Source organism: Papilio machaon, chromosome 17, assembly GCF_912999745.1.
Source record: "Papilio machaon chromosome 17, ilPapMach1.1, whole genome shotgun sequence".
Classification (NCBI taxonomy): domain Eukaryota; kingdom Metazoa; phylum Arthropoda; class Insecta; order Lepidoptera; family Papilionidae; genus Papilio; species Papilio machaon.
The window spans coordinates 4,077,334-4,095,321 of record NC_060002.1 but is presented as its reverse complement, the minus strand read 5'-3'; the positions used below and the strand labels follow the sequence as shown (position 1 = coordinate 4,095,321).

General features: G+C 36.3%; 1 protein-coding gene across 1 annotated transcript; it reads right to left on the bottom strand.

Annotated features, from left to right (window-relative positions):
* Positions 1-3,259: 3,259 nt before the first annotated feature.
* LOC106721562 (nose resistant to fluoxetine protein 6) lies at positions 3,260-17,308 on the bottom strand. The gene is made up of 13 exons (XM_014516523.2): positions 17,014-17,308; positions 16,714-16,937; positions 15,881-16,095; positions 15,240-15,325; positions 14,864-15,045; positions 11,283-11,434; positions 10,454-10,622; positions 8,467-8,660; positions 7,014-7,161; positions 4,806-4,989; positions 4,159-4,301; positions 3,800-3,909; positions 3,260-3,393 (listed from the first exon to the last, which is right to left on the bottom strand). Exons 1-13 carry the CDS (start codon positions 17,303-17,305, stop codon positions 3,273-3,275), a joined length of 2,220 nt encoding a protein of 739 aa, XP_014372009.2. The 5' UTR covers positions 17,306-17,308; the 3' UTR covers positions 3,260-3,272.
* Positions 17,309-17,988: the final 680 nt, after the last annotated feature.

Genomic DNA, 17,988 nt, shown 5'->3' with positions numbered 1-17,988 from the left:
TTCTTTCTATTACTATTTAATTTTCCAAAAAAAAATCAAAAATTGAGATTATGAAAAACAAAAAAGATACGTATTTAATGTTCTTTTGGTCCGGTGCGGTGACAACCGTTCATTAAGTACATCATTAATACTCATCTATATATATAAAAGAAAGTCGTGTTAGTTACACTACTTATAACTCAAGAACGGCTGAATCGATTTGACTGAAAATTGGTGGGCAGGTAGCTTAGAACCAGGAAAAGGACATAGGATAATTTTTACCCCGTTTTCTATTTTTTATTCCGCGCGGACGGAGTCGCGGGTAAAAGCTAGTACAAAATAAATTCGATACTCATAGGCGTCAATTGTCAAACTAAACAACTCTTAGACACACTATAAATGTCATATTTGTCATTTTTGGCGACCTTTATACACTATTAACATAATATTTTCATCAGAAACGGAAATTTAATTATGTTGTAGAAATTGTGATAGTATATGAAGTGATGTGAGAAAAAGTAACAATATTTTGCAATTGACATGTTAACAATAATAAGGTTTTAATTTCTAACAATGAATGAATTTTAACAGCTGTCACTTGGAGATCTCATTAATGAGATCTTGATGGCCACCGGCGTTCACTCGCCGCCACCTCGCCACCGCCTCGACGTCGCCGATTGAGCGGGATAAAATTTGTTAGTAAAACGCTAATTCATTGTTTCATGCGTGACGCGGCGGTCAGGATAATGGCAACCGGACGCTTCGCGGATCACGCGCCAACAACCCATGCAAGCGAGAATGGCGTATAGAAATTATTTATCTTTATCCCGCTCAATCGACGACGTCGAGGCAACGCCGCGCTGCTGCGATCGCAAGGCTGGGCGGTGCCAGGTGGACGAAGTTTAGTAATGTGCGCTAACCATTAGTCGACTTATGGGACAAATAGTGTTAAAGTGCATGTCTTTAGGAGGGAGAACAGAGTAAAAACTCAAACAGCATTCCTACTAACTATGTAGCAAAACTTATTTCTAATAACATCGAAGAGTTAATTCATCGAGAAAGGCACTTTAAAAAAAATGATGCGGTCATTTTTTTTTGTTTGGTTATATAATAGTACCATCCTAACAAGGGCTGTCATCTTTAATAAATCGCGATCAAAAAACACAAATCTTGTTTTTTGCCAATGAAAAAATGACTAGTTTTACACCACACACTCTGCATCGTCGTGCAAACCCGAAGAGGTGGCAACCCTAATCCTAACTGATTATCTTAACGTACTGCCTACAACAAAAATGAAAAACACATGTGTCCTTGAAGTCGTGAATAGATTCATTTAAATACACTTCAAGTTTTTATAAATCAATTGGAATGTATGTTGTAAGCCGTAAAATGCGAAAAATTATTTATTAGTTACAAACATAATATATTGTTAGTTACAATTTTAAATCAAAATTATTGTTACAATTACAAACAAGGTCTTCCTACTATACGCCCAAATAAAATATATTAACTTAAAAGTTACTATGAAAGCGTATGATTTTGTACCTAATTTGATATGCATAAAGTTTAATTTTGAATTTAATGCTTGAATATGAATAAGGAACAATACAAGTTATAAAAAGAAATCAAAGGATTATTTGTTTTAGCGATCAATGGTGAACGCGATGACGCGAGAGGCATGTTAGAGCGCAAGGTGATGTGGCCAATTATACTATAGGTGTTACACGAACAACAACTATTCGTTCGCATTGGTTTACTGCGAATAAATTACAGCACATCTGCCCACGCTAACGTCCGTTGTTTACATTGCTATTCCGACCATCTTGTATAATGCAATTTTATTTGTGAATTATAAACGACATCTATGATCATCTCACGCTATGGTTTCCGGATCACATGAATGTAACCAAGCAAAACATTGTTTTTATTCTATAACTAGTAAAACAATAAATGTATAATTACCTTACAAATGGCTCGTCCTCGCACCGGTTTGCTTTCACTCCCGGCCCGTATTGCGCATTTATCCCTATAGAGAAGGTGTTTCCAGAAAGAGGGCGCACAAGAGACCAACCGAAGCGGCGGCGCACGGCAGAGTCGCGCGGCCTCGACCTTGGCCGTCAAACCAGCGCATGCGTCCCGCGCCGCGCCCCGCGCTTCCCCCCTCCTCGGCCCCCGCGCCTCGCCAATTATGTCATTATGTTTGCTGCTGTTGTATTGCCAAACAGAGACGCGCTTCGCTGGACATAGATCCAGATATCAACTGTGTTTGCTTTTCAGTTCTCAAAATTTTTAAAAGGTAAAACGTTACTACCATAATAGGTCTACATACATAACATCTACACATTACTGAATACCAGATTTTCTTAATTCTACTTAATTAACACTAGCTATGTGACTTACTTTTGAATTATACTCTTTAAAGGTCATAAAAATGTGTTGTAAAAGATGTAAAATACAAACAAAATGTACTTCGAATGTATATCGAATATCATATTGATGGTTAGCTGCTCCCCCCTCCCCATAAATTTAGCTTAAGTCATCGACTGGCGACGCCCATGGGTTCTATAATTATGATAATATGTCTATATTTCCCATCGCAGTTATTTACACAAAGACAAAGTTGAGAAGCGAATGCGATAGTGTTCTCTTACGGCAAAAAACTTCAGCACGACGAGATTTTTGAAACAAAGGTAGTGAAACAAAATAAACGCCTTTTTTCTATCAAACTTTTTGTTTATTTATTTTGATTATCACATTCGTATAAAAATATAAGAAATCTCTTGTTTTCTTCGTTCCGACATAACTTTTTTCAGGAAAATTGTATGACTTATTAAAGTGTCATCTATCGGTATAAAACTAAAACTGAATGGAAAAGATTAAAGATAAGAAATACAGAAAAAGAACTATTCGTCACAAGATGGCGCTTACCAAAACAAGTAAAAGCTTCAAAACAAGCTTACAGTTGCACAACGCGAAAACTTCACTTATGGTAGTGAAAACATAATACTGTTAAATCAGAAGAAAAAGTCCATTTTAAAGTAAAAAGGTGCAAAAATAATTATCAACATGTCTGCATTATTCAATTATAACAAAAACACTCTTACAATAAAGTATTGCTTAAGTATTTTGTAAGTATCGGTTCACCCTTGAGTTAGGGTAGGTTCCGAGACCCTTAGTGGGGAATTATAATGAGCTGATGATGGTGATGATGATATTAGAATATAAATATTTATAATCTAAGTCAGGGGTGATGAATATACAACACATATAACATAGTTACAAAATATAATAAATTAAAATTTAGAAACAACACTGGCCGGAGACGGAAGACTATGTCGATGTTCTTGTAAAATGCCTCTGTTGTCAGTTCTTTTTTGTGAATCTGCATCATGATTGTTTTCATTTGTTTTGTTCCTAAAATTATTAAATAAATTTTTTCAATTTTTTGATAGATGGCGCTATTCTAAATGTAAAATTAAAGTACTATCATTTCATCCTAACATAATTTTTTAAAGGATAAATTTATTTTAATATACTTTTATATCTCAATTGGATTATGTTTTCAAAGCTAAACTATTAATTAAGGGTTAATGCCGAAAATATTTCGTAAATTGGTTTAAACGCCATCTGTCGCCGACAATCGTACACCCAAAATACATCGTTTGCTAAAACACTTCTGTAACCTTTTCAATATTTTCATCCCTCCACTTCAGACTTTCCATTTTCATTAACCTTTGGAATTCTATCTTTGGCTAAATCTATCTAATTACAGTCTGAAATTTTCAACTTTAGTTCCTGAACTAAATCCTGATTTACTTACTTTGTTGTGAAGCACAAATTAAGTAAATTGTTTATTGGTAGTTCATATACAAGCAGAATGTACAGCGCTGCAATGCTACCCATCATGATGACACCTAAAGTCTGTGTCAGCTGGAAAAATAACATAATATGTATTTGTATCGCATATTACTTCATCTTATATCCAACATTCCATTCGTCACTATTTAAAATCTCAATTATGTTACTTATTTAGTGTAATCCATAACATTTATTTTCTAAAGCTTGGCTTTTTTTTGTTGGAAGTTAAACACACTTTATAATTTTCAAATAAACCCATGACAGCACGAACGGTAGTCTCCGCCATAAATCTATAAGTACCCCAGGGAACTTAGTACGTACGAATAAGAAAGTATCAGCGCGCTGTGACACTCTGGTGCTGAAGACGTTGCGGGAAATGATTATGGTGTGCGTGAGGTACAGACCGTAGCTTAGCCGGCTCAGTGGCACCCACGGGTACCAGCTTAGGAAGCTCTTTATCAAAGCTGAAAAGCACAGTTACATAATATATAATTAATCCTGGCAATATATAAACATAATTGTGAAAGCAAACTATGAAGAATTTAATCAAAAATAATATTTTAATTTCTTACACGTCTATAGACGGATGGTTATGGCTATAGGCGTCGCCAGACGTTCTAAGATAGATCTAGTGGGGGGATAGCTACCATTAATATTCGAGCTAGTTTTTGTATCTATTTTACATTTTTCAATTCTTTAGGGGCCGGGTGGAGCAGCTGCCCTTCCCTGCCCCCCTGGCGACGCCCATGTTAATGGCTAAAAATTCGTCTGAATCCTACCAAAGTCTGAAATATGAACGCTTCACGCTTTCGTCCAAACTTTATAGGTGGTTAAGGTTTGTGAGTAATTACCGCACTCACGTACGTTAAGTCTAATCTAACTTCTTAGACTTGATTGAGTAAAAGGAATATATACAAATTACTTTTTAAGTACGCTTTGCAGTGCGGCAAACAAACGTAAGTACTTACGTACGTGTCCCATAGAGCAGCATAAGACTAGTAGTGCAATACTACTGGCGAACAGAGGGCGCTCAAGAGTAGCGTATATAGTGCCTGCCACCCACTCGTAGCTGCGCCATACGTAAGTCGCCCCGTATAACATTAATCCAAATGTTACCACTAAAGATAAGCAAGCGCCCAATACGGAGTATTTCTGAAAATAATCTTACTAATATTAAAATACCCGCTTTTACCCGCGACTCCGTCCGCGCGGAATAAAAAATAGAAAACGGGGTAAAAATTATCCTATGTCCGTTTCCTGGTTCTAAGCTACCTGCCCACCAATTTTCAGCTATATCAGTTCTACCGATCTTGAGTTATAAATAGTGTAACTAACACGACTTTCTTTTATATATTAGGTCCTTACATATGAAATTGGCGTTTTTCGTACTGGTCACTTTAATCACGAATTTCTCCTCTTTGGCAAGGAATTCCAAATTCAAATTTGTACAGCTATAGACTCATGTATTTGTGGTTCGATGACCGTCATTCATTTGTTTTTTTTCTTCTGTTTTTTTCTGTTTGCGTCACTCATTTTACAAAATGGAAAACTTAAAATATCGCATTATTTACGAGTACGAGTTCCGCCGTGGCACTAGTGCTGCGGAAACGACTCGAAGGGTGAATGATGTGTATGGCGGTCGTGTTGCAAAAGAAAACACAGTTCGTTTTTGGTTCCAACGTTTTCGTTCTGGAAATTTCGATCTGCAGAACAAGCCCCGTGGACGGCCTGAGACTCAAGTTGATAATGAAGAGTTGAAGGCTATTGTGGAAGCGGATCCATCGCAAACCACGTCCGATTTAGCTGCAGGCTGCGATGTTAGTGATAAAACTGTTTTAATTCACTTCAAGCAAATTGGGAAGATTAAAAAGCTTGAAAGGTGGGTACCTCACGAATTGACTGAAGCAAACCGGCAAACGCGCGTCGACTGTTGCGTTACATTACTAAACCGGCACAATAATGAAGGTATTTTAAACCGAATCATTACCTGTGATGAAAAATGGGTTCTTTACGATAATCGGAAGCGCTCAGCGCAATGGTTGGATCCTGGCCAGCCAGCCAAATCCTGCCCCAAGCGAAAATTAACCCCAAAAAAGTTACTTGTAAGCGTTTGGTGGACTAGTGCCGGTATTGTTCATTACAGTTTTCTCAAATCTGGCCAGACTATTACGGCTGATGTCTATTGTCAGCAATTGCAAACCATGATGGAAAAGCTAGCGGCTAAACAACCTAGGCTGGTCAATCGCTCCACACCACTGCTGCTTCACGACAACGCTAGACCACACACTGCGCAACAGACGGCTACTAAATTAGAAGAGCTTCAATTGGAAAGTCTAAGACATCCTCCGTACTCCCCGGACCTTGCTCCAACAGATTACCATTTTTTTCGAAATTTGGATAACTTCTTGCAAGGGAAAAAATTCAACTCCGATGGGGCAGTCCAAATCGCCTTCAAAGATTTTATTGATTCCCGTCCGACTGTTTTTTTTAGTAAAGGGATCAATGAACTACCTATGAGATGGCAAAAGTGCATAGAAAATAATGGTTCATACTTTGATTAATTAAATATATTATATTAAAAAATATTCGACTTTTTGTTCCTCCCATACAAAACGCCAATTTCATATGTAAGGACCTAATATATAGATTTAATACTACACTAACATAAATGCGAATGTTTAGATGGGTAGATGGATGTTTGATACATTCTATATCTACAGAAGGGCTCAATGGATCTCCCTGAAATTTGGCATAGATATAGTAAATAGTCTGAAAGAACACATAGGCTACTTATTAAATTTTTATTTTATTTTCGTACGGATGAAGTCGCGGGCAAAAGCTATAGTATCATAAAAACAATGTAAGGAATGGGGGAAAGCATATATCCAACAGTGGAAGAAAACATTAGTACAATAGTCCCCAGATTATTCTAGTTAAGATGCCTTTTACACCAAGCTACTAATCGTCCGCTAGTGTAACCTAGTCCTTTAATTGAAAAAGGTTTATTGCGAATATTCCAATGTAAAATGAATTTTTTGGTAATGTCAGTCTTTCTACTTCATTAAATATATATATATCGAAAAATGATCGGATTATTTCAAAACTTGCGTTGCGCCAGAAATAGCAATAGTGCGGTTTATCGTGCGAGTAGAAGAATGGTTTAATATCTAACTTACGCGAGATATTCTTTTAACATTGCCGGTTGCTTTGCAGTGAGAAAAGTATAGTCCGCTGAAGAAGCCCACCAGGTATGCAGCGTAGCGCGTGTGGCTCTTTATGTAAGTTAACTGGAATTGCTGCTGACTTCTTGGGCTCGATAGGAAACTGTAAAAGATGATTGGCGTAATTTTATTTCATCTTGTCAAAGGGAATATGAGGATAAGTGTATTTGCCTTTAGAGCGGACGCGTAAGAAGGGGAAACATTCTCTTCTTACGCGTCCCCTCCTCCGTCGATTAAAGGTAGATAACGCATCTGCAATTGCGCATGTCTATGGGCAACGGCTGCATCGCAATTTGGGTGAATTCACGTGGCCACTTGCTCGTTTTCCAGCTTATAATTTAAAGAAAAAAAGAATTATTGAATTACATATGGGCAATGTGGTTGCAAAACGCTAATTAGTTAATATTAGTTCTACAGTAATCTGCATATTTTGTTTTGATCTTTAGTAAAACTTCATAGTTTAGAGTCGCATGTAAAAAAATCCATTCACAACATTGTCTAAAAAAATTAACAATGATTATTTATGACCTACGTGAGGTAAGCATTTGCATGTTATCTGCAAATTATTGTGAAGTCATCTTTGTTCGTGTTAATAATTTTTCCTTTTTAATTATGTTAATTATGCGATTACTAATCATGTTTACGAAGTTAAGTCGGAATAACAATTGTTCAGCGGAAATATTGCGCCTTGGATGTAACGCAATTGATGCTTTTGATGATTTTCTTCATTGATATCAATGGACATGGTATTGTTGCTTTACTTCTATGATTGCCTTTATTTTTTTAATTAACTGTCACATCGAGACTCGTTAATGCTGAAATCTATTTAAGTTACAATTAAACGACTAAACGGCGGAAATAAACCTTACTTTACGCAACATTGTATCATAATTTAATAGCGTAAGTAACTAATGCTTACGAAATGCAGCAATTTGTAACAAGTGTAAAACACAAGTGTGTTTAACACTTATAAATACTATCCATATTAATCTACTTCTTACTAATATCATAAATGCGAATGTTTAGATGGATGTTTGTTTGAAATATCTTCGGAACGGTTCAACGGATCTTGATAAAATTTGGCACAGATGTAGAACGTAGTCTGGAAGAACACATAGGATACTTATTGAGTTTTTTATTAATTTCGCGCGGACGGATTCGAAGGCGACTGTTAGTATGTTATAAATGCGAATGTTTATATGGATCGATGTCTGTTAGAAGGTATCTCTAGAGTAGCTGAACGGATCTGGATGAAATTTGGCATAGATATGAACATAATCTGGAAGAACCCATAGACTATTTTACAGTTTTTTTTAATTAATTACTTACAGAGTCGTGGGTGACAGCTAGTTCACAATAAATTATAAAAGTAAAGAATTAAAAAATAATAGAAGATGTTAAAACTTACTCGTACGTGAACAGTTGTATTGGTGGTAGTTTGTGGTAATAATTAAGTAATGCAGGTGCGATGAGAGCACAGATGGAAACAACAACAGCACAAGCAACACCCATTTTCGGCTGAGTTCTGTACAACCAGTACAGTAGTAGCGTAACCACGAAGAAATGGAAGTCGCAGGGTATGTACCATGATACAACTATACACTGAAACAATTGTTCTAATTTAATTCTTTGAATACAATGCTAACGATTTGTGAAATAAAATGAAAAATATCTAATATAAAATGAAAAATATCTAATACTAGCTTTTACCCGCGACTCCGTCCGCGCGGAATAAAAAATAGGAAACGGGGTAAAAATTATCCTATGTCCTTTTCCTGGTTCTAAGCTACCTGCCCACCAATTTTCAGTCAAATCGATTCAGCCGTTCTTGAGATATAAATAGTGTAACTAACACGACTTTCTTTTATATATATAGATATAAAATTCTCGTGTCACAGTTTTCGTTCCCGTACTACTCCGAAACGGCTTCACCGATTCTCATGAAATTTTGTGAGCATGTTCAGTACGTCTGAGAATCGGCCATCATCTATTTTTCATTTTTTTTTTAACTGTTCGCGGACGGAGTCGCGGACGACAGCTAGTTGTGTATAAATATAACAATTGAAAGAAAAAAAGGCGACTTCATATAAATTAGGACAACATGAACGAAAACAAATGACTTCCTCCTATTTTGAATTCAGGATACATATAGTTACTGTTGAGTTTCCTAAAAAAAATTAAAAAAATCTTCCGCAGTAGATATTTACAGTTTGAAAATAAGTATCAAATAATTGTTACTGTCAAATAGCAAGATATGCTATAGGACATTTTATGACAGAAAAAAGAAAAGATTTCCGGAATTCAAAAGATTGCTTATTGCTAAGATTGTGAATTGCTTTAAATAGAGCGTCGGCGGCTCAGGGGTTAAAAACTTTACTTATAATCTGCAGGTCCTGAATTCGGATCCCGCGGATACCAACGTGTTTTTAGATTTACATGTGTACATTTATCCGACGTTCTTAACGTGAAGGAAAACATCGTGATGCAACCTGCACATATCAGCAAAAGAAATTTTAAAGATACGTGTGAATTCTTGAGAGAAAAAGGAAGCAACGCGGCTCGCCACCCGTCACGTTCCATCTCCCGAAATAGCGAAAAGTGGATTGCGGAGGTTCATTTGGCCACACCAAATGGAGGTCCGTGATCTCTGCCTACGCCTCTGGGTTACAAGCGTGATTTGTCTGTGTGTTTTTCTTATAATATTTTTCCTTTAGGGTCTATTATTTATAATTTCGCACCGATATAACAGTTTTCACGTGATTGGCTCACAACAAACCATTTATCTTTTATATAAGTGTTCTTTGAAAAATAAAAAGGAATTAATTAAATTTTTTCATTGATGGAATATAATTGAACGCATTGACCTTATAAAGTAACATGCGCATGAATCACGTGCAATTATTTATTAACGAGCTGTCGCCCGCGACTCTGTCCGCGCGGCATTAAAAACGTAAAGAGTAGCCTTCTTCCAGACTATGTTCTACATCTGTGCCATATTTCATCAAGATTCGTTGAGCCCTTGTTGTGTTGTGTTGATTGATACCTTGAAACAAACATCCATCCATCTAAACATTCACTTTTATAATATTAGTAAAATATAGTGAATGGGAGTATAAGATTATTTATCCAGGTTCCATTAAATCACGGAAAAGAACAATAACTGTGCTTTTTACCCTAAAAATTTAATCTTACTAATTAATTTAATTGCGAATGTTTAGATGGATGGATGTTTGCTAGAAGGTATCTCCAGAATAGTTAACAGATCTCGCTGAAATTTGGCGTAGATGTACGATATAGTCTGGAAAAACACGTATATAAGCTAACAATTATGTTTTTTTTATTCCGCGCGGACGGAGTCACGGGCGACAGTTAGTATCTCATAGATGATTACTTACAATGTTCTCGGAGTCAATATAATTGTTGAGCATCAGTAGACTGAGCCACCAATTCTTGCGGCACTGGTCGGTGTCTAAAGCTATGGCTCTGCCCCACAGAGGTCCCGACCCAGTAAACGGGTATACAGAGCAGATGTAGAATATTATATACGCGTAAGCCACTATTAATCTGCAAAAAAAGTTAAAAAATTACACATAATCTTTTTAATAAATTGATAAATTAAAAAAAATACAGTCGAACACGCATAAGCAAAAGTCTTTGTAAGATCCTGACGGACGACCGCCAAACTATTTAGGGTTAACCTTTATAAGCGAGAAAAAAATTGCTGTCCCTTGGACTGTCGCTTATCCAGGTTCGACTGTATTTTTCTTTTCAACCCAACAGGATAATTAAGTAAACAAAGCAACGTCAAATTCCATACATAGCGGCCATTATGGTAGAAAACTTTTTCGGTTAACTATTTTGTAAAATATTAAATGGTAGGTAGACTGCAAAATATATTTCAATGAGTTAATGACATACAGTTTTGAAATATTAAAGTGATACTTATATCGAAAACATTTTGAAACTTAAGTGCTCTATGGTAAAATGAACATCTATGTATATAAAAGAAAGTCGTGTTAGTTACACTATTTATAACTCAAGAACGGCTGAATCGATTTGACTGAAAATTGGTGGGCAGGTAGCTTAGAACCAGGAAACGGACATAGGATAATTTTTACCCCGTTTTCTATTTTTTATTCCGCACGGACGGAGTCGCAGGTAAAAGCTAGTTTAATCTATAAATAAAATATTTCGGGTATGAGATTAATGGAATAAATAGCTTACCTCACGTATCTTTTTAGAATGATAATAAATAAATTAGGCAGCTTCTTGAAAGCCGACAATGTATTTGCTGAGAGGAAACCTGATAGGAGGAAAAACGTATCCACGAACAAGTCGTTGTGAAGTACCAAAAGGCCCTTGAACGATACCGCATCCTGGAAAATAGATTTTATTTAATGGCAAACTGAGAGTCGTATAATGGTAGCTGAAGGTGACCCTTATGTCTGGTTTACATTATGCCAGTACAGTAGGGCATTGGCACTTGCTTGGCATAGACTGAATGGGCTCACTGACGTCAGTTTCAGTTTACCAGTTTTTCTGTTTATGCCAGTTGTACGGCAGCACTGACTTTGACCTACTGTACTGGAATGTAAACCAGACATTTATATAACTTTGCGATAGAAATCTGTACTAAGGGACTGCTTATGTATTGTGAATGTATTTTTAAATTGCATTTGTTATTTTCAAAAAAAAAATTATAAATGCAAACATTTGGATGTATTTTTTTGTAACTAAGTAGTCACTGTTTGCCTTGAAGAGGCATTTACAGTTTCACCGGGCTTGAGGTAGCCGGGCGCAGATGGCGCTTAGCCTAAACCTCGTTTAAGGTTAACTAGGTTCGAGGGCTCTCTCAGGAGCCTCAGCTCGGGCTGTTACTTCGTTATTATTATCGGATTGGGTTTGGATGGAAGCTTGTTACCAGGTATTTAAAAGGTAGGTAAAAGGTTATCTACTGGTTAAAAAAAGCTGTATGCATAGCTGCTAATAATGATAAAAAAATGAATTTTATCCGTACCTCGTCAATTTAACTCCGGAATAACGAACGGATTTAGAAAAAAGCCCACATAAGAGATAGTACCAGATAGATACCACATAATAGTTTGGAAGATTTCAAATGATTAAAAACTACGCGCATCCGAAAAATGGTACTGCGGCGCGCGGCTGCACAAAATTAAAGGCACGCTCGATGTATTAGTTCGTTAATTTTCAATTAGTATACCGGTTTTGATAATTATTTCTTTGTTTAAAGGTTGAGAGGTTATCTGCTGCATTCTTAACACGTTAGCTGCGAGGCCATTTTGGCGGAACTTTCAGCCAGTGCGTTTGAGGTCTGTTCGTGGCAAAGTTGAACTTTTTTCCAGTGCTATTGAGGCCTCTCCTGCCTCACAAAATTATGTTTTCGAAAAACATTTTTAAAAAGTCCAAATTAGACGATATTTGCTTGAAACTTCACTCTTATGAACTTAAATATGTGCATAATATGAATCTAGCTTCGCCTGGAGTTAGGACGTTTCGTTAATGAATAAAGTAAAATTAAAAATTTGTCATCGGTTCTGCTTCAAATCGCACTGAAAGGAAGGTCAATTAATGCCTCGACTAGTGATGGGATTAAAAGAGAATTGTAGTTACGATAAATGTTTATTGAGTATTAATCACTGAAAATGTTTTTCATTAAAACATGGTAAACAAAAAGATTTGTCACACTGGACACAAAAAGTCACAATTTTCTTAGTTTTCTTAGCAGCTTGCGTGCCATTCAATGTCAATCTTAATTTTTCGTAGCAACCTACGCAGCGCTTTCTTTGACCACCTCTTTGGAACAAATGATCAGCACATCTGCCGATAGGAAATCTTGAAATAAAATATATATTTTAGATCTCTTGTGTGTGTGCGTGCGTGTGTGTGTGTGTGTGTGTGTTTGTGCGTGCGCGTGTGTCTGCGTGTGTGTTTATGTGTGTGTGTGCGTGGCTTTGTCTGTGCATGTACTTATCCGTTCATCGATGTTAGGCATATATGGTACAAATTATGCCCTAGCGCGTAGTTATTTTACTATACCTGAAAGGAAAGGAAATTTCCTTTTTTTTTTGAATTTGAGTTTTGTTGTTTATTTTGGATTTCGTAAGTGTTTTTGCGTTTACTTCTTTTTTTTTTTTACTCACAAGTGTGTTGAAAAACATCGTATGAGGGAGCATGATGATTGTTGGTCGCTCGGTTTTCTTGTAGAGGTCGCCTTTGAACAATGCCACCTCGCACGCAATAATCAACTTTGCTACCTAGTAGCATAACATACTAATATATGTCTGGTTTGCGTTTACGTTACCGCGTAGTACATATGTGAGAGTGTGGGTCTGTGTGTATGTATGTATGTACCTAGTCTTACTAATTTCAGTATAGCAGCCGTGGCCACCGAAGAAACAACTCGAACTTTCCAAAAGAAGATAAGACTTCCTACTATTAAGGAATCTGGAATTGTAAACCAGAAATATAAATATAACATTAAAATATATGAGTAATAGGTAACATCAAGTTCCATGCTGCAGCATTAGCAAAACAATTCACACTTAAAAAAGGGCAAAATTGCAAAGGGGATTTTTGTTATTGAAATATTGGATTTTAGTCATGGTGTGACGAGAGCAAGCTTTTGCTCTCGTCTCAGCGAATAATCAGCAAAAACATTCAACGTTCTCTGTACAAAAACGATGATCAGCACACAATGGTAAAAATTGCCACTATGGACTAAACTTCGAATGGAACTGTGACTTGCTTAAAATAACAGTGAAGAATAATCCACAACTGAGCACACATTTTAAGGCAACACCCATGTGCAAAACAAAATAATGATGATAATTGAGTATTGTTAGTGGTGAATGTGCGTGCGTGCGAATATTATATTAAGTATAAGATGTATTAATCGTGCTATTTAAGTAGAATTAGTTAATAGTAGCTTGGCTATTAGTGTTGTGTTTCTGGCTCGTAAATACATTCTGTGTCCGATTTATGCACTTTTGGTTCATCTTAGACACAGGCCACCCCCTTAAAATTCAAAGTTGCAGTAATTTAGGTTTTGTATGGTATAAGTAAAATTTTTACCGAGGTCAACATAGTTTCTCATAACTCTAATAAACATTTTCAAATAAGTCAGATGAGTACTTCATCTGACTTATTTGGTATTATTGGTTTAAAACGTTAAGGATTTTAAAATAAAGTTCTACGCTCAATCTTTAATAAATCCTGCCAAAACGTCCTCGAAACTCGAAACGTTATCGAAACTTTCCACAACACTAAGCTAGGATGCGCGGCGCCCGCGCCGCCCGCGCTTCGTGCAGTGCGGCCATGAGGCCTACAAATTTTGAGATAGATTTGACCTCAATCCGCACTAGGCGTAATTAATTTCTTTTCAGTGCGTTTGGGGCCTGTAGGACCTCATTTTTATCTAATTACGCCATTGGGCTAGATATCGCAAGAGAAACATTTCTATTATTTGACTCTGTCGTACTCATAGAAATACTGATCTAGTAGCCTCCCGCACAGAGCGAAACAACCCGATTTTGACTGCCGCACCAGCGAGAAGTCACGCTTTGGGCCTGTTCTGCCTCAATCCGCAGTTAACGTGTTAATTAGTTTTTGAATTGAAGTACACACATATTATTATTTAAAATATTAATTATGTATATATACATAATACCGACTTTTTTTGGTATAAAATTATGTTCTTAGTAACTTAATTACTGGTACGCAGGTTTAGTTTTAAAAAAATTGGTTGCAGGTATTTTAATGATAAAGAAAATGAATTTTATCCGTACCTCGTCAACTTGAACTCCGTTACTAATAGGCCCACCGTTGGCGAGGCCGAACTGATGGTCCATTGTAATAAGACAAATGCTCAAAAAGCGTATACCATAGAATACATCCAAACCACCCTTATTGACTTTTAAAATATCTGCATAATTGTTTCTTAGGCACAAAGCTTTTAGGACTTGATTTTCTGAAAAAAAAAACGTTAACTTTCACTGATAAATTAGGTGTATCTACATAAACACTAAGTAGAAGTCGGTAGGGTTTTAGAAAAAGTTAGGTTACCAAATTTAGGGGAATTTAAAGAATTTGAAATAAAAGCCTTACTAACCTACAACGTCTCAATAAGATCATTGTAATAATGTATTAATAAAACATACTTACTCATCGAATTACTGTCGGATTCTTTACTCCGTTGCCGTATGTATGTACATAATAATACAATTGCAGTAAACAAAGTCGTAAACGCACTAAAATAAAAATACAGATTGTCATTTTATCAATAGCTACTAAATTTATTAAAAATCTAAATTTCATGAGTAGTCCGGTACAAATATCGAATATACTTATTTGTTATCTAATATATAAAATTCTCGTGTCACAGTTTTCGTTGCCATACTCCTCCGATACGGCTTGACCGATTTTGATGAAATTTTGTGACCATATTCAGTAGGTCTGAGAATCGGCCAACATCTATTTTTCATAAACCCCCCCCCCCATTTAGTTTTTTTTTTTTAACTGCGCGCGGACGGAGTCTCGGGCGACAGCTATTTTATATAAGATATGTTATCCTTTGTATTTTTATCAACGTCGTTTAACTAGTGTCTTATAATAAGCAAATTATAAAATCTCGACTTATAAGCCGTTTTCTATCTATACTTATGATTTCTCAGGCCAGGTGTACTATGCACCTTTACAACTAAATTTGGATTCGCTAGCCATCTGGTATTCTATTTTATGTAGCGAGGTTCACTTTTTATGGACACATCATCTTTAACAACTAAAAAAAAACATTTAGTATTTACATGAAAGAATAGAAGAGAACATCATACTGTCTCGGCTTTTCACTGCTCTGGCAAGGTTCTGGCACGGCAATCCTGGCGCGTAGACCGGCCGCGCCAAGGTGACTGTGTGCCAGCAAGATGCCAAACAGCCGCCGGACAGATTGCCGCTGGCAAGTGCTTGGTACGCATAGGCCCCACGTCAAGTAATTCAATGGCCGCATGAACAAGGATCGGTGCTAATTTAAAAAGTCACTTGTCAATATATGTAACGACTTTAGGCACATTACCGCGAAAGCAAACTGTCACTGAAGCCAACCTAGTTCTGATGTGAACCTTACGTATTCATAATTTATTCATAATTTGGGCATCAGCGCTTACGTGCAAGTTCTCACTATATGCTCACTTGCCTGCCTGTTCTTAGTAAGTTTTTTTTTATTATAAGGTGGCAAAAGAGCAAGTGGCAGCCTGAATTCGTCGGAACAGCGAAGCGGCCGCAGCTCATAGTAGTCCGCAATTGCAGATGCGTTGCTCACGTTGAAAAGGGGATGGACAGAAATATTTCCCCGTCCTATGCGTACCCTCCACCAACAAATCCACTACTCCTTCCTGTCTTTTACTTATAAGGGTTGGAAAGCAAAGAGGAATGACGCCTCCGGAAAGCACATTCACCAGACGAAATGTGGAGTTTATTCCACTTCACGTCTGTCTTCTGTGTAGTCGCGGTATCGCACTTGTTATTGTTACTTAATTACTATTAGTTTCGTAATTGAGGTTTTTATTTTCAATTATTTCTCATACACCCCGTTAAGGCAATCCTCATCATTAATCACTATGTATTTTAAATGAAAACATACCTCAATAATATCTAAAGCTGATTGGTAAGGATCATTAAGGTCTTTGTTTCGTTTCCTAGGAGTTCTATCAGATCTTTCTAGAACGATATCAGCTAGGCAGTACTGGGTCCTCAAATCTGGATAGTTTTTATGCCAAGGCGAGTCCATGCATTGATCGAAGTTGCCTAAGTGGAAGCGATTGCCATAAAGAAGACCTTGCGGTTCTGATGATATTGAATCCCATTCTATAAATACGGAATAAATCACGATAATTCTTTGAGTATTAAAACAATGTTAGGATCCTGTTTATTTTCTACTTACGCCACACAGCCCAAAGCGTGAAATTTTGTAAATTTTGCATCATTTGCAATGTCTGTTTCAAACATGGTACTTCCTCTGATGTCCAGTTATGACTCTTTAAGGCGAATAACACATCATCTAGGTACACTCCGCGTTCCTCTTCCGTAAAAGTCTTCAAAGATTCATATTTTTTCACGTTTATTTTATAATATGAACTCGAAGCTTTCGGTGATTTTGTTGAATTTGTATTTTTAGTAACATAACTGTTAACATTCACAATAGCTAAGGTAACAAATAGATAAATGCTTTTCATGTTTTCCACATCCAGGTTTAGTATAAACTGAATTAAAGAGAGCGCTGTCAGACATTATAAGTAACTATTGTACATTGCATAATCAAGTCAGGCGATCTGCAAAGGAATCGATGATTAACCATTGTTTTTTTACAACTCCATAAGTACAATAAAGTTAAATTAATTAACATATTCATCACGCCATATTTGTTTGTAACTTTACACTTTGTACTTCAAGTACCCACACTTTTAGGTACTTAAATAAAAATATTAGTATTGTTAATAATAATTAAAATTTAAAATATATGCCTAATTCAACTTCCGGCCCCATCTTGTTCACTTTGATTATTTGATTGTGATTTTTTTTTTCGCCAACTTAAACATTTTACATGAATTGTGTTAAAGTAATATTTTAAGGTCTCATCTATTAGATAACTTTTGACAAAATCGACTTATCGTCACCTTAAGTCACACGTGTTAATGCTTTAAACTTAAAAAGCGCCATCTATACTTAAATTTGAGCATTTGTGGATAACTTAATACAAACTTAACAAGCACTAACTGAACTCCTGCAGCAGTATTTTGTTTATTATTAAACATAGATGGCGTAACAGGCTTAACAAAGTCGGTCGAGTAAAACTCGTAAATAACCCTGGTTGGCAAAAACAAAAAAATTGCGTTATTTTGATGAACTTAAAGAATCA